Genomic DNA, 27,704 nt, shown 5'->3' with positions numbered 1-27,704 from the left:
TCTAGTTCTGTGAGATTCTTTGGCCGTCATGCATGCACTACTCTCTTGAGGTCTATCCACAGATTTTTGATGATGTTTAGGTCGTGAGACTGTGAGGGCCATGGCAAAACCTTCAGCTTGCACGTCTTGAGGTAGTCCATTGTGGATTTTGAGGTGTGTTTATGATCATTATCCTGATGTAGAAGCCATCCTCTTTTCATCTTCAGCGCTTTTTTTTTTACAGATAGTGTGATGTTTGTTTCCAGAATTTGCTGGAATTTAATTGAATTCATTCTTCCCTCTACCAGTGAAATGTTCCCCGTGCCACTAGCTGCAACACAAGCCCAAAGCATGATCGATCCACCCCCGTGCTTAACAGTTGGATAGGTGTTCTTTTCATGAAATTCTGCACCTTTTTTTCTCCAAACATACCTTTGCTCATTGCAGCCAAAAAGTTTTATTTTAACTTCATCAGTCCACAGGACTTGTTTCCAAAATACTTCAGGCTTGTTTAGATGTTCCTTTGCAAACTTCTGCCGCTGAATTTTGTGGTGAGGACACAGGAAAGGTTTTTTTCTGATGACTCTTCCCTGTAGGTCACATTTGTGCAGATGTGGCTACACAGTAGAACAGTGCACCACCACTCCAAAGTTTGCTAAATCTTCCTGAAGGTCTTTTGCAGTCAAATGGGGGTTTTTATTTGCCTTTCTAGCAATCCTGCAAGCAGTTCTCTCAGAAAGTTTTCTTGGTCTTCCAGACCTCAACTTGACCTCCACTGTTCCTGTTAACTGCCATTTCTTAATTACATTATGAACTTTGGAAACGGCTACCTGAAAACATTTTGATAGCTTCTTATAGCCTTCTCCTGCTTTGTGGGCATCATTTATTTTAATTTTTAGAGTGCTAAGCCCATGGCTGTTAATTGTTAGGACAAGGTTTAAGGAGTCAGGGTATTTATAAAGCTTTGCCATTTGCATCACCTGGCCTTTCCTAATGATGACTGTGAACAAGCCATAATTCTAACAAGCTAATTAAGATCTGAGACCTTGATAAAAGTTATCTGAAAGCTCAAATCTCTTAGGGTGTCCAAACTTTTGCATGGTGCTCCTTTCCTTTTTTTCCCCCACTCTAAAATTGTACAAAAGAAAAATAATACAGTAATCTTGCTTAAAATGTTGAAAAGAACATTTCATCTTTAACTTCATGACTTTTGGAGATCAGTTCATCTTCTACTCACTTAACTTATTCACAGTAACAGAAATTTTGACCATGGGTGCCCAAACTTTAGCATGCCACTATATATTGTCATGCTGTTAAGCTAGGGTTGAAAAATGAGATGCTGGGCAGCACGACTGGTTGGGCCAGAAGGATTTGTTCCGCTCCATATCTATAAATAAAATCACTTGAGCTTAATTCTTTAGGAATGTGTGTTCTGTTTCACTATTATGTATATTATAGCATTGTAATTCATTCCATCGTATCCAGTTTGTATCTCTCTCACTCCCTATATTCCTAGCACTGATTATCCCTTTCTTTCTTTGGCATTTTACTTCATAGCCCCTCTAAATGACTGGAAGGCAAAATAATTTAAAGCTAGTGGGCTTCTCTTTAAATTTTATCAAACTGAAGAAATCTACTTCTTCCCTTCTTCATCCCCAGGTTTGAATAAGAGCTGCTTTATTTAGATCAATTAAATCAGACATGAGCTCTACTTAGAATTTGAATGCTTTTCCATGAGACTTACTGGTCTTGTGTAAATATTGTATGAATCTTATAATATTAAATATTTTCTATTTTATTTATAGATGGATATGCATTATGTGAAATATTCTTACACTGTCTACTTGAATTTTGTAAAAATATTCACCATTATAGTTATAGATTGTGTCCATGTACATATATTTTGTACGTGAGCATGCTTACACATTTTAACTGGTAATAGTTTGTGAAATCGATTTGAGATATTATTTGTATTTACCAATTTTGGTTTTCATCTTTTTATTGTGTGCAATTCTGGCCATTATGGGGTGGGATTCTGATCAGCTCATTGTTGGAAGGATGTGAATGCATTGGAAAGGATGTAGAAGAGGTTTACGGACGGGTTGGACAAACTAGAGTTGTTTTCTCTTGAGCATTATAGAGGCTGAGGAGAGACTAGATGAAAGGTTTTAAATATTATCACAGGCATTGATAGGGTGGACACTTGGAATCTTTTTCCCACAGTGGAATTATCTGTTAAGAGATGACATACATTTAAGGTAAGGGGGGAAGTGTTTTTTTTTTGCACAACAACTGGTCAGTGCTTGGAATAAGCTACTGAGGGGTGAGGAGGTGGTGGAAGCAGATAGATAGATATATGAAAATGCAGGATATAGAGGGATAAGGAGAGTTTTAGTTCAATTCAGTGTTGTGCTCTGAGGACATTATGGGCTTACTGCTTTACTGGTCTATGTTCTAACTGTGGGGTTGCAAATGTAAAAGCTCAAGTTAGCAGTTCAGCGTTTTATAGCAATGCTAAATACATCTTGAAGCTACTTGTCCTGTTTAATATTGTAATTGTGCTGAAATCTGTTCCAGGTATAAATATTTCATTTGTTTTTTTTTAAATATATTTGCTTCCTTGTACAGATCTCATTGGAGAATGATTATCTTGGACCACGCAGAATCGAAAGTTTGAAGAAGGAAGATTCTGATTGGCAAAGAAAAGCCCAGAGAGCTGTACTGTCTATACAGGATTTGACAGTGAAGTACTTTGAGATTACAGCCAAAGCTCAGAAAGGTGGTTAAGCTGAATTCTCCATTAACCAATCATAGGTGTTATCCAGTATTACACATAGATGTAGATGGAAATTTAAAATTGAACAAAAAAACCATAGATAATTATAGATGTTTAATTTTGTGCACTCAAGGAATTTTAAATATAATTTTTGGTATCATATAGCTCATAAGTTTTCAATGGGATTCTCAATATTCCTAAGGGGAGAAAGGTGAAAAAACATCTTTGCCATTTTAAATCTTGTGCTAATCAAGATGAAGATGCAAATTTATAATTAGTCCGTAAGTTCTTTCAGCCAGTAAAGGATGTACGTGCTCAAGGCAGGTATATTGAAATTAAGATTTAATCTACAGTTATGCTTCTGAAGTATCAGCCATGTGACACTATCTATTTTCTTTCACATCATATTATTTTCTGCAATTAAGGCTGCTGCATAGAGCTGTTTTCTTCAGCTCAAGCCACATTTGAACTTAATGTATTTTTGCGTGCACATAGTTGTCTTACTAACATTAATATAAACCAGGTTCTTTATTTTATTGGGGCAGATCTTTTGTCCCTCCAACCAGATTTAATACAGGAACCTAGCTACACATTCTTAAAGAAGTCCCATTTTGAAGCACTACTTTCAGACTAAGTTGGCATTGGTATTTCCCACTGTGCTGCTTACTGCCCTTGTGCTACTGCTGTCTACATGATCTTCTTGGACTGGGAAATCTGTGTCTTTTGCCTGCATTGATCTAAAACTAGTGCAAGCACAGCAATTCCCATTCACATCCTCGAGGGAAAAGGGAAGCAGTTGCTTTTCTGTTCTATTAGTTTTATTGATCTTATGGAAAGGTGTGTAGGTACACTTTTCATTATTTTATTGAAAAATAGTAAAAGTTCTTAATTATTAAGCAGTATGTTTTTTTTTACCTTTTTATAAGTACAACCACTTAGACAGCTTGGACATTTATGAAGTAGATGTCAGTGTCTCCCTGGTTTCCAACTGGCTGCTCGTACTGAGGTGGCCACACTGAAATGCAGGGACGTGGTTCCCAGTAGAAGTCTATTCTGAAGGCGAAGCTGGAGCTAATTTTAGCTTGTGGACATGTAACAAGCAATTTCAGGGCTGTGGTAAAATTAACTCTAGCTAATTTACATTATTTTCATTTCTCAGACATGATCAAAGGAGTAGCCTTGCTCTGTATTTGAGTTTTATCCTTAGAATCCTGAGAAATCATTGTAGCTTTTGAACTGCCAGTTTTTATACTAGAGCATTCCATGAGATTCCATTGGTGGGGAGATAGGTTCATGGGGCTGAATCAGTGATAGGCCCCAGGTTCTAATCACATATGTGAAAGTTGAGCTGTTTCTTGAGTTTGAATGGCAGTGTTTATAAAGAGCAAAGTAAAATTCATTGAATTTCATCAAAATAGCCATTCTGAGATAAATCATTGACCTAAAGCATGAAGTGTGCAGTATTCTAAACCGAGACTTTTCTAATTTGTGTTTAAGTAAAGTTATTAGTTATAATTTATCATAGGTTTAAACTCCTAGATTTGTTCAAAAGTTTGGACAGTCTTAATTGTTCTGTTCCATTTCATTTTCCATTTCAGTTGTAGGAAAGTTATTGGAAAAGATTCTGATGGCATAATCTGCATTTGGAAAGGAAAAGATTAATCATATAGCATGATTTTGTTTGGAAGTGGTTCTGTTTGAGCAATTTGAATGAATTCTTCAAAGATTTAAACAAAATTATGAGTATAATGTGGATAGATAGTAGAAAACTTCTGAACTTTTCCTCTTAGCAGAGGTATCTAGAACTACAAGACATAGACTTAGGATATGGGTAAGAGAGGAGATCTGAGGAAGACGTTTTTTTTAACTAGGGACTAGTTAGAAACTGGTACAGTGCTCATGTGAATAAGTAGTTAATGAACTGATGACTTTGAAGGCTCCTACAGCTCATGTTCTCAATTATCCATCCATCCATAAGTTTGTCTTTTGCACATTGGTTATGTGTAGTTTTTCATTGATTCTATTGTACTACTTTATTCTTCTGTGCATGTCTGCAAGAAATGAATCTCAGGGTAGTATTTGGTGACATATACAGTTGAAGTTAGAAGTTTACATACACTTAGGTTGGTCATTAAAACTCATTGTTTAACCACTCCACAGATTTCATATTAATACACTGTAGGTTTGCCAAGACATTGAGGACATTTACTTTGTGCATGACACAAGTAATTTTTCCAACAATTGATTACAGACAGATTATTTCACTTTTAATTGACTATATCACAATTCCAGTGGGTCAGAAGTTTACATACAAAATCAAAAGAAATCAGCCAAGACCTCAGGAAAAAGAAGTTGTGGACCTCCACAACTCTGGTTCATCCTTGGGAGCAATTTCCAAATGCCTGAAGGTACCACGTTCATCTGTACAAACAATAGTACGCAAGTATAAACACCATGGGACCACGCAGCTGTCATACTGCTCAGGAAGGAGATGCATTCTGTCTCCTGGAGATGAACGTACTTTGGCGTGAAAAGTGCAAATCAATCCCAGAACAACAGCAAAGGACCTTGTGAAAATGCTGGAGGAAACAGATAGATAAGTATCTGTACACCCAATAACACGAGTCCTGTATCGACATAACCTGAAAGGCTGCTCAGCAAGGAAGAAGCCACTGCTCCAAAACCACCATTTAAAAAATAAGTCAGACTACAGTTTGCAAGCGCACATGGGGACTAAGATCTTACTTTTTGGAGAAATGTCCTCTGGTCTGATGAAACAAAAATTGAACTCTTTGGCCATAATGACCATTGTTACATTTGGAGGGAAAAGGGTGAGGCTTGCAAGCCAAAGTACACCATCCCAACCATGAAGCATGGGGGTGGCAGCATTATGTTGTGGAGGTGCTTTGCTGCAGGAGGGACTGGTGCACTTCACAAAATAGATGGCATCATGAGGAAGGAAAATTATGTGGATATATTGAAGCAACATCTCAAGACATCAGCCAGGAAGTTAAAGCTCAGTCACAAATGAGTCTTCCAAATGGACAGTGACCCCAAGCATACCTCCAAAGTTGTGACAAAATTGCTTAAGGACATTGTTACGTATCCTGTAACTGGATAACTTACCAGCAAAGATAGAGATGTCCGTTGAAGTCTGATGTCACTATTTTCTAACGTTTTTATTTATAAAGGGGCACAAAAGTAAGGTTAATACAAACATTCAGATAATGCTCGTCATCAATGCTCAATCTAAAGCGCGGGTATAGTAATAATCATCATTAAGAAGTGAACTCTACTGTTGTCTAGGGGTTAATGGATTGTCCGTTGGAAATATAAAAGTCACTCAGAAGTCTGCAGGCTTCAGCCTTTTGGGAATCGCTGGGTTTCACGTGGGGCGACTGAGAGAGAGAGATTGGGGAGAAGAGGAAAAAAACTTGCCGGGTCTTTATGGAGCTTCCGTGAAATCGGGGGAGCGTTGGTTCCCTCTCCCCGATGTTAGTTAAAAGCAGTTTTCCGTGATTCCAGCCACAAATTCCAATCCCGGAATCTAACGCACGTGGCTTCCTTCAGAATGGCTTCCCGCTGCTGCGGGATCACACTCGTGTTGTCTTGGTGCGTCTGAAGGGGCTGTCCCCCTTAGACCCTCCTTTATACTTCCTCACGGGGTCGCAGGTGTCAATCAGGTTGGGATGATGCAATCTTTCAACCTGCCCACCTTGCCCGAGGGCTTTTCACGTGGTCTCCATGAGACAATAGTCACTGTCGCCTTATTTTGCATCCCGGGTGGAACGTGCTCTTCGGCACATTTCTCTCTCTCCCACTTCTGAGTCTATTCAGCACGTCTCTCTCTCTCTCCCACTTCCTGGGTCTACTGACCCCCCCCCCCCCCCTCAATGGGTGCTCTTGCGATTCTCACAAAGGAGGGGGCTGGGATCATAACAACACAAAGTCATGGTTTTGGAGTGACATCACAAAGCCCTGACCTCAATCCAATAGAAAATCTGTGGGCAGACCTGAAAAAGCTTGTGCGATCAAGGAGGACTACAAACCTGACTCAGTTACACCAGTTCTGTCTGGAGGAATGGAACAAAATTCCAGCAACTTACTGTGAGAAGCTTGTAGAAGGCTACCCAAAATGTTTTGAACCAAGTTAAACAATTTAAAAGCAATGCTACCAAATACTAACAAAGTGTATGTAAATTTCTGACCTCCTGGGGAAGTGATGAAAGAAATAAAAGCTGAAATAAATCATTCTCTCTACTATTATTCTGACATTTCACATTCTTAAAATAAAGTAGTGATCCGAACTGATCTAAGATAGGGAATGTTTTCTAGGATTAAATGTCAGGTTGAAAAAACTGAGTTTAAATGTATTTGGCTAAGGTGTATGTAAACTTCTGACTTCAACTATATGTACTTTGATAATAAGTTTACTTTGAACTTTGAAAGGCCATTTATTCTATGATTCTAACTTGCAGGCAATCTTTCTTCTAGAATATTGCATCTAAAGGATAATATGTCAGAAGGTTCTACTTTAGTAGGAACTTTGTCATGAACAGGATTATTTTCAGCCTAATGCAATGTCATATTATTATCTTGGCAATAATTCTGTAAGTGTGTGATCTTTAAATTGTATACACTTCAGAGGTATACATGTTCTAATAGACTTTTTTTTACATTAATTTAAAATGTGCATGCCTAAATCAACATGTGACAAATCCGTAAGTTTGGATCATGTCATCCAAATTTAATTTTTTTGAACAAGAAATTGGATGAAAGAAGCTCAGTAGTCATTATCTTTTCAGACTTCAAATAAATTGGTACTTACTGCCTGTGGGAATTACTGGCAAAGCCAGCATTTATCAGAATCAGAATCAGGTTTATTGTCAACGGCATGTGATGTGAAATTTGTTAACTTAGCAGCAGCAATTCAAAGTAATACATAATCTAGAAGAGAGAAAGAATGAATAAAATAATAATAGATAAACAAGTAAATCAATTACAGTGTATATTGAATAGGTATTTTAAAACAGAAATACTGTATATTTTTTAAAAAAGGTAGTGTCCAAGGCTCAATGTCCATTTAGGAATTGGATGGCAGAGGGGAAGAAGCTATTCCTGAATTGCTGAGTGTGTGCCTTCAGGCTTCTGTACCTCCTTCCTGATGGTAACAGTGAGAAAATGGCATGTTCTGCTGGAGGTCCTTAATAAAGGACACTGCCTTTCTGAAACACCACTCCCTGAATATGTCCTGGGTTCTTTGTAGGCTAGTACCCAAGATGGAGCTGACTATGTTTAAAATCCTCTGCAGCTTCTTTAGGACCTGTGCAGTAGCTGCCCCCATACCAGAAAGTGATGCAGCCTGTTAGAATGCTCTCCATGGTACATCTATAGAAGTTTTTGAGTGTATTTGTTAACATGCCAAATCTCTTCAAACTCATGATGTATAGCTGCTGTCTTGCCATCTTTATAACCACATTGATATGTTGGGATCCGGTTAGATCCTCAGAAATCTTGAGACCCAGGAACTTGAAACTGCTCACTCTCTCCACTTCTGATCCATCTGAGGATTGGTATGTGTTCCTTCATCTTGCCCTTCCTGAAGTCCACAATCAGCTTTTTTGTCTTACTGACATTAAGTGCCAGGTTGTTGCTACGGCCCACTCCACTAGTTGGCATATCTCACTCGTGTACACCCTCTCGTCACCACCTGAGATTCTACCAACAATGGTTGTATCGTCAGCAAATTTAAAGATGGTATTTGAGCTATGCTTAGCCACACAGTCATGTGTAAATAGAGAGTAGAGCAGTGGGCTAAGCAGACACCCCTGAGATGCGCCAGTGTTGATAGCGAGGAGGATATGTTATCAACAATCCAAGTAGATTATGGTCTTTCGGTTAGGAAGTCGAGGATCCAATTGCAGAGGGGACACAGAGGCCCAGGTTCTGCAACTTCTCAATCAGGATTGTGGGAATGATGGTATTAAATGCTGAGCTATAGTTGATGAACAGCATCCTGACATAGGTGTTTGTGTTGTCCAAGTGGTCTAAAGCCATGTGGAGAGCCATTGAGATTGCATCTGCCATCAACCTATTGTGGTGATAGGCAAGTTGCAATGGGTCCAGGACTTGCTGAGGCAGGAGTTCTGTCAAGTCATGACTAACCTCTCAAAGCATTTCATCACTGTCGATGTGAGTGTTACCAGGCGATAGTCATAAGCCCACATTATTCTTCTTAGGCACTGGTATAATTGTTGCCTTTTTAAAGCAAGTGGGAACTTCCACCCATAGCAGTGAAAGGTTGAAAATGTTCTTGAATACTCCCGCTAGTTGGTTGGCATAAGTTTTCAGAGCCTTACCAAGTATTCCATCAGGACCTTCCACCTTTCTGAATTGCCCATTCAGAACTACCCTTGAAAAGTTCATGCTTTCTACAGTTTCAGTTGTCCGTGTAGTTAAAATGCTACCTCTGTGCTAGTGCCAAGAATAAAGGAATAGTGATATGTTTCCAAACTGGGGTGCTGAATATGAAAAGAACTTTCTTGGTGGCAACATTCACTGCTCTTCGAAGGTGTTTTGAGGAAAAAAGTCAGTGCATTTCTGAATATAGTAACAAGACAGCAAAATCTGCATTTTCAGTGCCGGCGAGTGCGGATGTGATCCATGCGGACTGTTTTGTCCCGAAGAGCTGTTTTATTTTCTAATCGTTTGCTAACTTTGTACGTTATGGTGAAGAGAATGTAATTGGTTAAGTAGTGACAATGCCTGGTTTCAAATATTTCCCTGTGGAACTCCTGAAGCAAATAAGTCTGAGATAACTAACCTCTAATAAACTCAACCACATTCTTTCATCCCTAGGTATGATACCAGTTAGTGTAGAGTTTTTCCTTCAATACCCATTAACTTAAGCTTTTTCAGAGTTTCTTGATGCCCAGCTTCATGAGTACTGCCTGGTAACTTCATGACTTTCCGGTAAGAAACTTCATGACTTTCCGGTAAGAAGAGCGAATGTGGCTTTGGTTAGGTACAGGCAGCTGGGATTAAGTGAATCCCTAGAGGAATTTAGGGGATTCAGGAATATATTGAAGAAGGAAATCAGAAGGGCAAAAAAGGGGCTTTGGCAGAGAAGATTAAGAAAACTCCAAAGAGATTTTTATCTCAAAGAGATAAGTACATTAAGAGAAAAAGAGTAACCAGGCTTTGCCAGTAATTCCCACAGGCAGTAAGTACCAATTTATTTGAAGTCTGAAAAGATGATGACTACTGAGCTTCTTTCATCCAATTTCTTGTTCAAAAAAATTAAATTTGGATGACATGATCCAAACTTACTGATTTGTCACATGTTGATTTAGGCATGCACATTTTAAATTAATGTAAAAAAAAGTCCACAGACATAAAGTCATCTAGGTATGGAGCCATGAGAGCTGGACAAGGTCCTCAGTGGATATTTCTTCTCAATTTTTACTGTGGAGAAAGACATGAAGACGATGGAACCTGGGACAGCTGCTGGAAATGCCTTGAGAATAGTCTACATTACAGCAGAGGAAGTACCAGATGTCTTGGGTAGGTAAAGCATTGGGGCCTGATCAGGTGTATTCAAGAAAACTGAGAAGCTAGAGGAGAAGTTATGGAAGCCCTGGAGGAGATATATGTATCATCGTTAGTGACAGGTTAAGTACCAGAAACTACAGTCGGCCCTCCTTATCCGCAGATTCTGCATGCGTGAATTCAACCAATCGCGAAAACCCGGAAGTGCTCTTTCAGCACTTGTTGTTCAAGCATATACAGACTTTTTTTTCTTGTCATTATTCCCTAAATAATGCAGTGTAGCAACCATTTTACATAGCATTTACATTGTATTGGGTATTATAAGTAATCTAGAGATGATTTAAAGTATATGGGAGGATGCGCGTGGGTTATCGTGCATCGGGATCGAAAAAAAATCGGAAGTTCTCTTACTAAGTAAGTCAGAACAGGTACATCTGGTATTATTTAGTGTTGGTTAGTCAAATGTTTGTCTTAGTACATAGTATATATTTTACCTTTCTATGCATATAAAACACTTAAGAACGTATGTTTCAATGCCGGACTTGGGAATGGAAGTTCTCAGGACTCCGGACAGATCACTCCCGAGTGCAGTCTCCACCGTGTCGGGTTAATGTGGAGGATCAAAAACCCAAAACCCCAAACCCCAATAATTAAACCACTGCTTTCCTTAGTAGTAATTGTAGCTTTCATTGGAGCAGAACCTTTCTCACTTTATCCTTTAAAATTGTTACAATCGTTGACCGACGTAGCCTTATGCTTTCCCAATAACCGATGGTGTTTCACCTCTTTCTGATTGCTTTATTATTTCCACTTTATTTTCAATCATGATCGTGATTATTTTTGTGAACAGAAACACTGCGCATTCAGAGCTCTGGCGCTAGGTCCTAATGTCCACTGCACTGAGACAGGTTAAATAAGGTCTGGGGTTCTGCTGGGTCCTAAGGTCCACCGGATTGAGACAGGTTGAATAAGGGACTTGAGCATCCATGAATTTTGGTATCTGCGAAGGGTCCCGGAGCCAATCCACTGTGGATTAGGAGGGCCGACTGTATATAGTAACTCATAAGGCTATAAGAGATGGGAACAAAATTAGGCTGTTTTGTCCATGGACTCTGCTCTTCCATTCAATCGTTGCTGATTTTTTAACCCAATTCTCCCACCTTTTCCATGTAACTTATCAGTCTCTGCCTGAAGTATATCCAATTGCATAACCTCCACAGCCCTCCTGATTCACATCTCTGGCTGAAGACATTCCTTCTCTTTTTTAAAATTTTTTTTATTGAAGTTCATCATCAAACAAACATTTCCATAAGATGTATTTCAGGCATTGTACATATATATCATATCATATATATCACAAATCTCCACAAAGTATTTATCTGATGTATACACGTATAGAAAAGAGTGGAAAGAAAAAACGAGCAAAAGGAAAGAACTATGTACAAGTAGGGAGTGATTTTTTTTTACAATATATTCATTGATTTGTGAGAATAAAGACAGGCCTATGAGGCATTACGTAGTTAAACCATTTTTCCCAGTATGAATCAAATTGTTCCAGCTTATGATTAACAGATGCTGTTATCTTCTCCATTTAGTAAATGTCCATTGTAATTTCCATCCATGTATTTAAAGTTGGGCTCTCCTGTGATAACCATTTCCTAGTAAGAGTCTTTTTACCAGCCACCAACAGTATATTCATTAAATATTTATCTCTTTTCAACCATTCTTGAGTAATATACCCAAAATACATGGACTTACTCTCTAAGGGTATTTCACATTTAAAGGTGTCTTGTAGGGCATTGTGTATACCCCTCCAATAGTCTTTGATAACAGGGCAGTCCCAAATAATATGATAATGATCTGCATTTTGATTTCCACAATTTCTCCAGCAAACAGGGAGGTTACTATCATAATGGGATTTCTGAGGTGGTGTAATAAAATATCTTATTTTCTTATATCTTAGTAAGTTTTTCCATCCAAACTCCCTCCATTTCTGTGAACTAGTACACTTCCATTGATACCTCCATATTGTTGACCATTCTTCCTCAGATATAATTATCTCCCATTTTGTTGTAATGTATGAAGTCAAATGTGTTTTAAGATTTGACAAACTCTTATACATGCTTGAAATGATTCTACTACTGTAACCTGAATTATATGCTTTTCTAAATAGCTCTATCAAGCATGTACTTGCCTTGGTTACATTTTTAAGCGTCTTGTTAACATATTGTCGCATCTGTAAATACTGATTAAAAATCTAGTTTTTCTAATAAGTGTTTCTCTTTAAGCATTTCAAAACTGAACAATGTTCCTTCTTTCATTATGTTGCAAAGAACTTTTATTCCTTTAGCTGTCGAGTCCTTAAATCTAGCATCCAATTTATTTGGTGTAAAATCAGAGTCGTGTGCACACCATTTAAGAATATCTCCTTCGAGATTATATTCTTTTATAGTAGTTTTCCATATTTTAAGAGTCAATTTCACCCATGGGTTATCAATATTATTTATGTACCTTTGCAGGTTGTTATCAGCCAAAATTGCTTGTATGGGAAGTACCCGCTCCTCATTGTTTTTCCATTGAGCGTCATATGATGGGTTGCACCAACGTATCACAGCTCTCAACTGTGCTGCAAAATAATAATCTCTAAGAGAAGGTAGATCCCATCCCCCCTTTTCCTTTGCTAATTGCAAAGTTTTGAGACGAAATCTAGGCCTTCTACCCTGCCAAATATACCTTAATAACATCTTGTTCCATTCATTGAATTGATTTTGATTAATCTTTATTGGTAGGGTCTGAAAGAGATATAACAGTCTGGGCAGTATATTCATTTTAATAGACTCAATCCTTGAACTGAGACTGAAAAAAGGAATCAGGTTCCATCTTGCCACATCTTCCTTAATTTTTTCATATAAAGGCTGGTAATTACATTCTGATAACTTTGCCAAATCTTTTGGCATAATGATGCCCAAATATTTGAAAGACTCTGTGTGCCATGCCCAGGGGTATCTACTTTCAATTTCTCTTGGTTGGCTATAGTAATATGAAAGTAATTGGGTTTTATCTATGTTGATCTTGTATCCTGATAATTGACCATATTGTTCAAAGGATTGCATCAATTTAGGTAAAGAGTATGTTGGTTGCCCTAGATAGATCAAAATGCCATCCGCATTACAAGCCAATTTATGCTCTGTCCCTTTAATAGTAATTCCCCTGGTATCTTCATTTTTTCTGGTGTATTGAGCTAATGGTTCCAGATATAACGCGAAGAGTAGCGGTGATCATACACAACCCTGTCTTGTGCCCCTTTCTAGGATAAGACTATTTAATAAATGTCCATTGATTTTAATCCTAGCAGTAGGATTGTCATATAGTGTCTGTATAGTGTTAATAATTGTCTTAGAAACCAAATCTATTTAAAACTCTGTAAAGAAAATTCCAATTAACCAAATCAAATGCTTTTTCAGTGTCCACGCTCATCACTACGACTTCGATTTTATTATTTTGTATATGATCCATAATGTGAAGTGTCCTTCGTATATTGTCTTGTGTCTGGCATTGTCATATAAAACCTGTCTGATCGTTACGTATCAATATGGGTAGAAACTCCTCTAATTGTTTGGCCATGATGGAGGTAAATAATCTACAATCTACATTAAGAATGGATATTGGTCTAAGTGACCCGCATTCCATTTATCCTTGCCTTCTTTCGGTATAGCTGAGATTGTCGCTTCCTTCCAACTGTGTGGCATTTGTGCCTTTTTTAGAGCCCAGTTCAGTGTGGGGAGTAAAACAGGAATTAATTCATTTTTTAATTCTTTGTACCACTCTGCCAAATACCCATCTGATCCTGGTGACTTGCTTAATTTAAGCCTACTAATTGCAGCTTTTAATTCAACTTTAGTTATGTCAGCAGTCATCGTTCTATTTTGTTCTTTACTTAAAGTGAGTAACTCTAGAGAATTCAAGAAGGTGTCAATTTGGGTTATGCTTCCCTCGGAACTTTGGAATGGAATATAGAGTTTTGTAAAACACTTCAAAAGCTTCCTGAATTTCACTTAGCTTATTTTTTTTTATCATTTTCGTTCTTGGGTCCCTAATTCTATGAATTGTATTTTCTGCTATCTTTTTTTTCAGTTTCCACGTCAGTATCTTCATAGGTTTTGATCCACTTTCATAATGTCTCTGTTTCAGAAACATTGTATTTTTCCTGATGTCTTGCGTAGCCAAACTATTAATTTCATTCCTAATTCTTTTAATTTCCCCTAATGTATCCTGTGCCAAATTCAGTTTGTGTTTTATCTCTAGTTCCTTCAGCCTATTATGTAATTCCTCTAATGTTTTCTTCCTTATTTTTTTCTTAAATGAATATATTGCTATAATTTTCCCTCTTAAGACCGCCTTCAGAGTATCCCATAAAATGGGATGTGAAACCTCTCCATTATCATTGAGTTCTAAGTAGAGACCAATTTCTTTTTTAATTTGTTCCTTAAAGTACGGATCATTGAGTAGACTTGATTTTAGTTTCCAAATAGTATTCTTTGGTTGTAGGTCAAAATCAACAGATAAATATATAGGTGCATGGTCACTATTGTCCCATTTCCACAGGTGTTTATTTTGTCTTTGTCTTTTCCAAATGTTAAGAAATAGTCTGTTCTTGTATATACAGAATGTGGAGCAGAATAATGAGTGTAATCCCTTCTGTCGGGGAAAAGGTCCCTCCATATATCAATTAAACCAACATCCTCAAAAAGTGTATTAACTTTCTTATGTAAAGATTTTGTTTCATAGGTTTTTCTATTGGAAGAGTCTAAGTTTGGTTGTAATTGTAAATTTAAATCTCCCCTACATATCAGGAGACCTTCTGTTTCTGTTACCATAATATCAGTAATTTTCTGAAAGAAACCAATATCACTTCCCGGGGGTGCTTATCTATTCAATAGAGTAACTGAATTTCTGTCTATATTCCCCCCTTACCAGAATATATCTGCCCTCTTTATCTCCCATTTCAAATACTGCTTCAAAATTTAGCTTACTTGAGATAAGAATAGCAACTCCTCTCCTATGTCCTGATTTATATGAGGAGAAAAACAAATTAGTGAAGCCCATTCTCTTTAGTTTTTTTATGCCCATTATCACTTAAATGAGTTTCCTGTAAATATACTACGTGGGCTTGTTCTTTTTTCATTTTGGATAAAATTCTCTGATGTTTGATTGGATTTAATAACCCATTGACATTAAAAGAAATTAATTTTACCTTGTCCTTAGCCATCTGTATTTATCTGTCAGTGTATCATTGAAATTAGAATAAAACTTAATCAATCTACTCCCTGAACAAATAAGAACCAAGAAACTCAAATAATAACACAAATGGCAACGAACGTGTGATTCCAAGGCTGAGGTCTCTAGTAGATGACCCTGGGTTGAGCTAGAGGAAATGTCTAGCTGTGGGGGATAACCCCTCCTACTTGTGAGTTGAGGGCCCCCCTTACAGTATTCATAAAAGTCCGTGAACAAATCCATTACACAGAAAAGATTTCCCTGTGTACATATATATATATATATATACACACACACACACACACACACAACATATATGCACACATATATACTCATTTTGGTGGGGGAAAAGGAGTGAGCAAAGAAAGAATAACAACTAAGTAATATAAAATCCACATTATAATAAGTATTTCTCAAGATAGGTATATCACTGTCTACTTTTGCTTCCATTTAGCTTCTCAACATTTTTAAAGTCAACCAAACCTTATGGCTCTTCTGAAGGGGGCGAGGGCTGCCTTTGGGAAACTCCTGGACTCCCGGTCTCTTCCTGATATACTTCTCCTGGCCTCCTCCTGTCTTCTGCCTTCTCGATTCTCGCACTGTTTCCCAAGTGGAGCGGGATAATTCCTCTGCCAGGCTTTTTCTCGGTTTGGTCACACTGATGGGCAACCCTCTGGCCTTCATGTCTGTAGTCGCCTCTTCCATTGTTTCGTACAACCGTGTCCCGTCGTCATAAAACACTCGAAGTTTAGCAGGGTACGGAGTTTGAAATCTAATCTTTTTTTGCTTTAATACTCGCTTTACTTCAGGGTATTCTTTATGTTTCTGCAGGACCGTGGGGGGTAATCTTAGTCGAAATATATTAATTTATCATCTAAAAACACCCTCTTATTACTCGAGGCCCTTTGTAGAATCTCTGCCTTGGTGCTGTACGGAAGGAATTTAATTATTATTGAACGTGGCTTATCTTGGGTAGACTTCAGGACTAATGCACGATGCATCCTCTCAACTTCCAGCTCCATAGTTGAAGGAAGCTCCAGCGCGTCCCACAGCAACTTTCCGACAAACTCCGTCATAAACGAGCCCTCCGCTCCTTCGGGAACGTTGTAGATTCAGATATTTTTCCACCATGATCTTCCCTCCAGGTCAAGCAGTTTACCTACATGACGCTACCTTCTTGGCGATTTAATATTTTTATCGTCTTACTCAGTATTCGTTCAACGTTTTGAATGCGATCTTCCACCTTCTCAATTCGAGTCTCTGCCACCGCTATTTTTTGATTGGCGTTGGCTTAATATCATGTAGTTGCTGCTTTACTTCTTTCCGGAATTCCCTTATCTCTTTCAGAATTTCGATTATATTTGCCACTTCGCCTGAACGAGGCCCAGCGTCTGCCTTGCTAGCACGCGGTCGGGTAGGAGAGCCACTCGCTGCACTCCTCTCGGCCGCAGGCTCCGCAGTGTCGCTTTTTTTATTTCCATCCTTTTTCCCTATTCTTGCCCCACTTTTCAGTTCAAATATTTTTTGAAAAATACTATATTTGATGGGTTAACGGGGCTTAATCATGCGTTTTTCCAGAGGAGCTAGTGACTTAAGCTGCCATTCTTGACGATGACGTCACCGGAAACCCAGACATACCTTCTCAGTTTCAAAGGAATATCTCTTTATTCTAAGGCTATGCCCTCAAATCCTAGACTGTCCAGTTATTGCAAATGTCCTCTCCATATCCACTCACTCCAGACTTCTCAGTTTTCATTGTGCCTTTACTTAAGATAGGTTATGTAGGCAAATGTAGAAAAACTTGGGAACTGTTGAGCAGTTGGAGTGATTGCACATGTGGTTAATGACTCTATGCCTCTACATTGTTACAGTTTCTTTGAAATTACACATGTGGATCCTGTCAAAAGCCGAAGTGATCATTGATTAGTATGGCATTAATCAGTAACTACTGCTTGACATGACTGCTGATGACATTTTCCATCACTTTGCTGATGTTTATGAGTAAATTGAGTGATTCAAATGAGCTAGATTCAATTTTCTGTACTTTTGTGAATAAGATTGAACTAAATAACTCTACATTGTAGGATAGATGATATTGTCATAATTGTGTAGCTAAACAAGTAAAAGGCTTGCGGATATAATAGGGTCTTTTAAGAGACTTTTGGGTAGCTACATGGAGCTTAGAAAAATAGAGGGGTATAGGTAAGCCTAGTAATTTCTAAGGTAGGGACATGTTTGGCACAACTTTGTGGGCCGAAGGGCCTGTATTGTGCTGTATGTTTTTCTATGTTTTCTGGGGTACAGGCTGATATATTTCTGTAGGATAATTTCTGCTGTGCCTTATAGCTGGCGCATCTCAGAAAATTTTTGAAATCCGTGGAATAATCTAAATATTACCTTGTGTGATCCCAAAGGCTTATGAGAGTTATCAGCTGTTCATCTGCTCAATAGCTTCAGCCTCATCTTTAGCAATCACTTGTCATGCTCTACCAATATGGATAATTCTTGTGGAATTTTTCCTCCATTAGCAATTTAATTGTCCACTATTATGCACAACTGATGTGATCTTTAGTTGTCAGTCATATAAACCCTTTTATTGCATGCTCTTTTTGCTATTTAATGCACACAATCATCCTGACTATGGACGGCTTAATGGATATCTTTACAATATTGAAGTCTTTGATGTTAATGGTAATAAGTTGAATTTAGAATTATTTGAATTGCCAAAGGCAGACGATAATTATAAGTGGCTTTGTTTTTGTTTGAAGACCTGTCGGTAGTAATACCTCAAAGTGTTGCTTGATATTATTTTAATAACTGATCTCACAATTTGTAGTTGCTGTGAATTTTGACAAAAGATTAGCTCACAGCTTCGAATGCACTTGAAGTATTGGAGGATTGGCCCTGTTATTGGCAAATGATGCTTAAAATATTTAATAATCCCTCAGAGAAAAGTTAAAAATACTGCTGAAAATTATAAGAAAACTGTATTCTAGTTCACAAAGGCACACAGTATAGTATTGAGAGCAAATAAGATTTGAAGTGCATTTGTAACACTTGCTCTTGAGATAACTCTGCTTTGTATTTGTACAAATACTGGGTGACCTTCAATTAGCATACTGTGTCCAGTTCATTTTATTTGTGGATATTAGTGGCTTTGAAAAGGATGCATTCAGTTTGAATCATCTTAGATATAAAAATAGGCTGAGGCACTTGGGAACTCTGCACTTCACAGAAATGTAGATTGGGGGCGGGGTTGATGTATTTGAGGTTTGAAAGATACTAGAGAGAATTGATTGTGTTTCAGTGAAGTTAGTTTCAAATCTTTAAGCTTTGTAGGGCCTTAGCTGGTATAGCTTTCAGGAGATGCTTTTTCAATGTTAATTCCTTTGTTTGATTCCTTAAGGTTTGTTATAGCCCGGGGTATTAGTGAGGTTTAACTCCCACTAACTATTAAACGTTCCCAATTGTGTATGTCTCAAATAGCCTCTGACAACCAAGTCCAGCTCCTGGCCTTCACGTGTGGCTTAGCTGCTAAGCCCCACATAACTATTTCTACTGACAGGAGAAGGAGCAAAAGGCGGGTTACTAGCTCCTTAAAACCTGTCAATTCGGGCAGATGGGGCTCATCAGCCACGGTTGGCAGCTCATCTAGGAGAAGGAAAACTCTGATCTCAAACCTTTGCTGCTTTGTGGTTTTCTTTGGGAGTAAACCCCGAGGTAAAATCCAGAGCTGGAGTCCATAAGGCAGTCTTGAATTGAGTACATCGCTGACTCCTGTGACATGGCTGGTGCCAGACTGTATTGGTCTCTTCCATTCTTTTGGATTCATTAGCTGCATGCAGAGGGGAAGTTTGCTCTCCATATCATAATGCCTTGGCTTGCGTATCATGTAGAAAGCTGGAAGGCATCATCCATGGTTGACTCCGACCCAACAGAGGCACCTTGTGTAAGTTGAGAGGTTTAACTACTACACTACCATTTGTCTGTGAAATATCATTATGGATTTAGATAGAATAGTTGATATCCAGATCATGACAAACTAAATTGTACACAGCAAAGCATTAGGGATGTCTTCCTAATATTTCCTACTTTAAACATTCAAGGGTTCATTTATTATCAAAGTATATAACTCTGAAATTCTTCAATTCTCTGGGTAGCCATGAAATCAAGAAAGAAAAGAAGGGCAGTACGATCATCAACTCCCAAATCCCTCCTCTCACGCAAAAAAAGAGAGCAAAACAAATCAGGCACATCAACCCCCAAATCCCTCCTCCCTCAAATACAAACCGAACAAAATGGACCAGGCACATCAACGCCCAGATTCCTCTTCCTGCTCAAAAAATATGAGAAGATCGGGTGAACGTAAAAACCATAAGACTGAAAGAAAGAGTCTATAGTCCAAAGTCCAAATCCAAAATACAGAAAAACCTGGGGAACACTTTGTGAGCCCAGCAGCAGACTTTTCCCTCTCTGGTACAGAGAGATCAAAAGACAGGCAGCTGGTGCTCACCCCTCCACACCTGCTTCAGTGCTTCAATCTTCCTCATCACTTTAATCGGTGAAATGGAGTCAAACATCAGCTTGCGCCCCATCCTGCAGCTTGCCCACCACAAAGTTTCTGCATGTTGGCTCTGCCTCTGAGACTGCAGAGCACTGAAGCACCCAAACGATCTCCAAACATCTGCACTCATCTTGATGTTTCAAACTCCCATGTTGCTTTAATCTGCGAACAATGGAAACTATAATCAGTGAAATGGGCTCGAACATCAGTTTGTGCACCATCCTACACACTTCCTGCCACGAGGTTTGCTCATGCTGCCTCTGCCTCCCGGAATCCTGTCAGAGACTGCAGAGCGTTGAAGCACCTATTCGATTTCCAGACTGCAAAACACAGGCTCCCACTATTCCATAATCACATTTAAGATGAGAACCAAGCAAAAAAACAAGTGAAAAAGATGGTTTCATGATCTGTTCAGAAGATGCTGGCCAAAGGAGTGTTGTTTGCAGGTGCCATCTTGACCAGAAGATCAACAAATCAAATATATTGTTCTGTGCTCTAATGGAAAACCAAATAAAATAAAATCACAAGAATTAGGCTTACAGCTAAGATAGTAGAGACAAACAAAGCATAATTTAAGAAGTAGTTGGATACCAAGGTAGCTGAATACAAAGTTTTTTGGATAGGTTATTTAAGATGAGCTGAAGTACCATGTGGGAAGTCCAGTGCTGATGCCAGAGCAGGACTTTGAGGTGGATGGTCCTGAGTTCAAATCCGGCTAGGTACCAACCTGGGCAGCAGCAGTATCTGTGCGGAAGAAAGGACTGACAATCTAATTCCCTATCTCGCCTCAGAAACTCTATGGATACTATCGATAGGGTCACCATGAGTTGATGATAACTTGAAAGCACTCAACAACAACAACAAAGTTCCTTGTATGTATAAATCTAACTTGCAACAGAAATAACTTAGAGCTAGGAATTCACCATTCAGTCTGTCATTCCCATTTCATTATTCAGTTAGACCCTGGCTGATCTATATCTTATTTCCATCTATCTGCAGGTATCTTTACAATACCTAAACTTTAAAAGTAAATGTATACCTAACAGAGCTAGTAAAACAGATTGTGAAAACTAGTTCATGCTTTACAGTCCAGTTTTAAGACAATGTAAGCCAAATTAGTTATTGATAGTGGGGCAGTTTAAAAAATCTACAGGGAAGTTTGCAAAAGCTGTATCAAGAGTAGTCTTTCAAACACGAAAATGACCAGTGCTTCTTTTTAATGTTACAGCACAATAAAGACACAGTGGCGTTACTTATCATTATTTATTACTTTACTTTAGCTGTATATGATCGAATGCGGGCTGACCAGAAGAAATGTGGGAAAGCAGCCTGGGCTATGGCAGTAGAAAGGATGGAAAAGCTTCAGTATGCGGTTGCAAAGGAAACTCTGCAGCTCATGCGAGCAAAGGAGATCTGTTTGGAGCAGAAGAAGCGAACGCTTAAGGATGAAGTATGTTTGTAATATTTCAACAATCAAGAAGATTAAAATAAATAATGCAGATGATATAAAATCAATGGGAGAGTTTTATATTCTCTTAGTATCTTTAAAAAGGAATTCTGTAATCATATAATGTAGAAGCATTCTTTTATCATCCAAAATTAGAATCCTCTTATTCTTAATATACCAAAAATAGTGAAGTGAGTCATGTGAGGAGGTAGTATTGTTTGATAATCAGTTAAAAGCAAAAGTGTAATCCTAGTGAATGATATTAATATGACTAATGGTTAAAATCAACTTTGTGTGATCAGTGAGGAAACACCGATTTCTGATTACATCAAGGAACCTACTGCAGATATCTATCTTAAAACTGTCATTTTAAAATTTGAAGTTAAAGTAATTTTACTGAAATGCACGTTGTTCAGCTGATTATTAACTGACATGATAACGAATACAAATAGTATGTTAATCTGTTAGGCATTCTTAAAATATTATTAATGATTTAAATTCAAGTTTTTAGACCTAAGAAGTTCCATTTGTTTTTAATTGATGACTATAGATAGGATACAGCAGAGGGTAATAATTGTTGTACTAACATTATTTGTGCTTCTCTCTGCACTACAGGTTTTCAGTGAGTTAAAAAATCTATAGTTTATAGTTATTGCCTGATTACTATTTATCTTTTAATGTAGATGCAAAGTCTTCAGAATAGCACAGATGCCATTGCACGGCTGGACTGGCTAGAAGCTGACTATTATGATGTGCAGCTTCAGTTGTATGAGGTGCAGTTTGAGATTCTAAAATGTGAGGAACTACTATTAACAGCACAACTTGAAAGTATTAAGAGACTTATTACAGGTGCGTTCACAGGTCAATTTAATCTTAATTTTCGTCAGTGGAAGTAAAGTACAAGTTCAGATCCATTAAGCTCTATATCCTGTTCATACTCTCCTTTTGCTGATAATGTTAACTTTGGAAAAAAGCTTTCATTAAACATATTTATTTACCATTGTAGTTAATTGATGAAAATCAAAATGCTGCAGATTCTGGAAATCAAGAGAAGGGTCTTCAGTTAGTTCTGATGATTTGCCTTTGGCATGAAATGTTAACTTTGCTTCTGTTTCTGCAGATGCTGTCTAATCTGCAACATATTCTGCATTTTCTGATTTTATTTCAGATTTCCAGAATTTACAACTTTTTGATTAACATTTACTCACCATATCACAGTTGATTTGCTGCAAGGGAAATTTACTTCCTCCCAGTACAACATTTTTTAAAATTCAATCATTTGGAAAAATTATTTAGATTTGGCAAGTAACAATGCATGTAAGGATGTAAGTTAGTGAGAAGAATTTTTGGAGCACCAGTAATTCTGAAAGGGACAGAAATAGTGCCTGTTAATTTTCCTTCATAGTTCAGGTTGAAAAGCAAACTATATTAATGGTTTCAACAGTGGAACTTTAATACTTTATATACTTTAATAGAGAAACGAGAAGAAGTTGTTTACTATGACACCTATGAAAGCATGGAAGCCATGGAAGCAACAGAAGATATGGCATCATCAGTGCTCCCACAGAAAATGGAACTGGTGAAACTGCAGCAAAAAGTGCGTCAGCTTGAGGCTCGACGAAGTCGCATTTCAGCCAAGAAAGCCTACCTCAGAAACAAGAAGGTGAGCATTGGCTTCTTTCATTACCTTTATGTATTATCTTTGTGTTTATTATTCATTAAAGTAGTCGTTAAACTTCAAAAATGAGTGGGCATTTATGATCTTAACTGATTTTAAATTGTCTTGATCACTGATGTAAGTCACTGGTTTGAGACTGTTACAAACAGAATAGAATCACCTTGAAACTAAGTATAAGATTAAGATCACAAACTCTGTCAAAGAGACACTTAATCTCAAGATATTAAGTTTGGAAGTATAGTCATGAGAAGCAATTGATGAACTTAATGTTTTTAGAATAACTATAATTATTTTTTCCAGAAAAACTGCAGAACAAATTATTAATTCAGTTGACTTAGAGTTAAGCTAATACTTTTAACACTTTTTGTATTGGGTGATTAATTTTATATTAATAAAAATTAGTATGCTTTGTTTATTGAAAACTTATGCTGGGATATAGCATGTTAGAATCACTGGCTTTAACCTCACTGGCCTGATTTGAATGTTAATTAAATTGATGGATAAAAAGTGGATATGTATAGCATAATTTGGAGGAAAAATTCTTATTTTATTTTGTTACTTTGTAAATTAAGCTAGAAAGATTTTTCTGAGCTGGAATTAGATGACATAGTGTCCCATTTCAATAACTTAAATTGATTTGATTTCAGATTTTAAATGTAAGGATAGAAATTTGCTGAAAATGCACTATTGGAATTTTAAATAGTAAGTTGTTCATAAATGTAATTGTGTAATGATTAGGTTTCTGTCTCGACACGTAATAGAAAACATTAGCAAATTGTTAAACGCATTTAGTTACAATTATCGGTATTAATATAAAAGTCTTCTTAGAAAAACATCAGTAAATATCCATTTGTTATGTGGAGCAGTTGATCTATGGCTCTTCTAGACTACATTTTAAAAGAACAAAAACAGAAAATCAATATGACTTTAGAAGTTTATATAAAAAGGTATCTTTTAAACCTATTTCTTCTTGTGCTTACATTCTGTTGCACTTGTGTGCCGCTTTCCCAACCACCCACCCACCCAACCCTCAGACATCTCTGTCCAGTAAGTCTTAGTGAGCAGTGTACTGCTGTCGTATTTACTATTACTATACCACCTTTACCAAATGAGACAAGTTGCTGGAAATTGGAAGCACTGGACAGATGAAGGGTTTTGACCTGTGTTACGTACCCTGTAACTGGGTGTCTGACCAGCAGAGAAAGAAGAATCCATTGGAGTCTGGTGGTACCAAACTAAAGGTGTTTATTAGTAAACTACACAATACAATATCAAAAATGCAAATATACATATAAAACAAGTTAACAGTAATAAACCTAAAAGTGTAGGAATAATAATAATCAATGATAAACAAGCTGTATCGATGTCTTGGGGTAAATGAATTGTCATAGGAAAATATAAAGTTCAGTTCATAAATGCTGAGGTGGTTATGGTTGTTGTATTGAAATCATTGGGGGGAGAGAGAGAGAGAGCGAGCGAGATGTAACAGCAACAACAGACAAACCTTCCGTTGCTTTCTTAATCCGTCGTATCGTTGTGGCCATTCAGTTATGACCCCTCCGTCCGCTAGACCGTTCTTCCGTGGTGGACTCGTCACTCTGGCATGAGTGGACACACACACAAGTCCCCACCGGCCCTGCTGTAACACTGTGAGCTTTACTGACCGATTTCCTGGTTCGGTCTTCGAAGCCCCCACCTTTCTGTGGGTTCCCAACACTCAGTCAGTGTCCACTGGTGTGTCTGAAGGTTGTCTCTCCAGACCTGTCTTTTATCCCCACTCATGGGGTTTCAGCTATCCATCAACTCTGAATGACTGTGTCCATCAAATCAGGCCACTCCTGCCATCTCCTGAGGAATGTTAATGAGCAAAGTAAAGTAGTGGAGGGTAAATAACCCAGGAAGAGACAAAATACAGTAAATCAACAGTCTCTCTCTCAATAGCAGCATAACAACAGCAATGGTTCCTAGTTCTCAGAAGGGGGGTTGAGAATGGTTAACTCTGCACCCCATTGTCCATCAGGTTTGTTCATTACTCATAACACCTCAAATGACTGTTTCCCTCCGCAGATGCTGCCTGACCCACTTAGTGTTTAACTCCAGATTCCAGTATCTGTAATCTCTTATGTATTCCAGTGGGTTTCCAGTATAGGTGACATTAATCTGCTTCCATCAATTAAAGCTTCACTACCTTTCCTTGGGTGCTCACCCACCCAGAGCCATTGACACTTACCAGGAGTGATAAATTAGTTGACCAGTGCCCAGTACTAAAAATAAATTGCTGCTGCTTTATGAAGAAGCTTAGGTTGCCTCTTGCTCCGATTTCTCTAGAGGACATAATTTGCAACAGCTACATCCGTAGATATATTTGTGACAGATAAAGAGCAATTCTAATGGACCATACAAGTCTCCAGAGCTAGCTCTTGATTGGCTTCCTGCTGAAAATAACAAGTATTGCCTCAAACTGAGAAAAACTGTAGATGCTGGAAATCCAAGCAACACACACAAAATGCTGGAGGAACTCAGAAGGTCAGGCAGCATCGATAGGAAAAAGTACTGTCAATATTTCGGGTGAAGATCTTTTGGCAGTCCTCCAGAAGTGTCTCGGCCCAGAACATTGACTGTACTTGGAAAAAGTACTGGGAGGCTGAGTTTTCTCTGGAATCTCGGAGGCCGAGGATAGACCTGCTAGAAACATTATAGTCGGAATTATTTTCCCTGCATGGAAATGAAAAATATTAAAGGCTTTAAGAGGGGGGAATGTTTAAAGGATATTTACAAGCCAAGTACTTTTTAATACTTCCTGGAACACGCTGCCTGGGGAACTGGTGGAAGCAAATGCACTGGGAATTTTTAAGAGGCATTTAGGCAGACACATGAATGGGGGAGGAAAGGAGGGATGTATGTGTGGTTTAAATTGGCATCATGGTTGACCATTGTGGGCCAAAAGGTCTGTTCCTGTGCTGATGAAAAGAATCTTTTATCCATGTGAATGGACAAGTTATGGCTGCAAAGCTGAAGAAAGTTGCTGAGAATTTAAAGTGCATCCAGCTCATCATTGACTTTGGCATCTAATGCACAAGTAAAGGAGTTGGAGAAGAGCAGATGCTCTAACAGGCAAATTAAGAGCTGAGTAGACAACTTGACACTTCAGTCCGGATGCATTATTTTAATAACATGACTGATTCAGTTGTAACCACTGCTTTGCATTCCTGTCTACCTGCTGTAACCTTTCACCTTTTTGCATATCAAAAATGAATCTGCTTCTGCAAGGAGAATAATGACTATATGGAACCGGAAGCCAGAGGTTGAGTAGTATGTTACGTGAGGTCAGAAAAAGAAATCTCTTTATTGAGCGGTGCAGCAAAAATGCTGTCAATCCCCTGATAAATAAGTACACATTCATTATTTATGGATTTATTGCACAAAGTATTGCTTATTTTGAAACTGCCAAGTCTCTCATTCTTTCCATTAAAAGAGATTTTCATGAATAAAATAGATTTAAAATAAAATACCTTTATTACTGGACAGTAAGCTTACTGCTAATTTTTCAGTTCCCTCTTGCTGATTGTTTTCTATATAGAAAGGGTTATTGAAGACATTGGTTCAGCCTAATTTAACACACCTGAATTTAAAATCCATATTACTTTTCCTGCTAATGTTTACATTTGTAGGAAATCTGTATTGAAAGCCACAATGACAAGATGAAGCAGCACAAGCATAGTGAAGAATACAGATCCCAACGTGCGGTGCAGCTGGTGCGTGAAATTTCAATTTATAGTTTTTGTTCATTATGTTCTTTATGATTTTCTGACAATTGAGTGCATCATTGTCATAGCTATCCCCTTGTTGAATTTTTTTATAAAATCATTGATTAAGAATGATTTTGATCAAGTAAAAGAATGTGATTTTCAAGTCTCACATCGCACCTGCTTGCTGTTTGTGTGTGCAGTTGTTAATATACACGGTTGAAAACCACATACAAAATTGATATCTTCTTTATTAAATTTAGTTTCACATAAATGTAATTACCATTCTTCACAAGCAGGAAGCTAGATCTGTATAGCTGAGATAATTAAAAACACAAAATGCTGGCAGAACTCAGCAGGCCAGGCAGCATTTTGTGTTCTAATTTATTTCCAGCATCTGCAGATTCACTCGTGAGCTGAGATAATGTTACTTTCTGAAGGGATAACTAATTATTTGCAGAGTTTCTGGGATGACCAAAGTCCATTGAGTAAAGCTGACGAGAGACTATGAGGCTGTAGCATCCCTGGGAAATGGAAATGGCTTTAGAGGTGCATCCTTATTCCAAGTGCCTCTCTCTATAGGTACATACACTATTGGTCCTCAAGATTATTATTAAGATGTTAACCAGAGCACCCAGAGGAAACACACATGGTCACAGAAAGAATGCACACATTTTGATCTAAATGAT

The 27,704-nt window shown here is 37.9% G+C and overlaps 1 protein-coding gene across 1 annotated transcript in view; it reads left to right on the top strand.

Moving 5' to 3' along the window:
- jmy (junction mediating and regulatory protein, p53 cofactor) overlaps positions 1-27,704 on the top strand; it is a 108,834-nt gene that overhangs the window by 63,463 nt on the left and 17,667 nt on the right. The window contains exons 3-7 of the mRNA XM_059974462.1: positions 2,608-2,758; positions 21,425-21,594; positions 22,275-22,440; positions 23,067-23,254; positions 26,941-27,024. Coding sequence (XP_059830445.1) covers positions 2,608-2,758; positions 21,425-21,594; positions 22,275-22,440; positions 23,067-23,254; positions 26,941-27,024 — 759 coding nt within the window. The remainder of the gene's footprint in view (positions 1-2,607; positions 2,759-21,424; positions 21,595-22,274; positions 22,441-23,066; positions 23,255-26,940; positions 27,025-27,704) is intronic.

The sequence above is a fragment of the Hypanus sabinus genome, chromosome 7 (assembly GCF_030144855.1).
Source record: "Hypanus sabinus isolate sHypSab1 chromosome 7, sHypSab1.hap1, whole genome shotgun sequence".
NCBI classification, from domain to species: Eukaryota; Metazoa; Chordata; class Chondrichthyes; order Myliobatiformes; family Dasyatidae; genus Hypanus; species Hypanus sabinus.
Note: the sequence above shows the minus strand (reverse complement) of the source record. Positions and strands in the feature narration are given on the sequence as shown.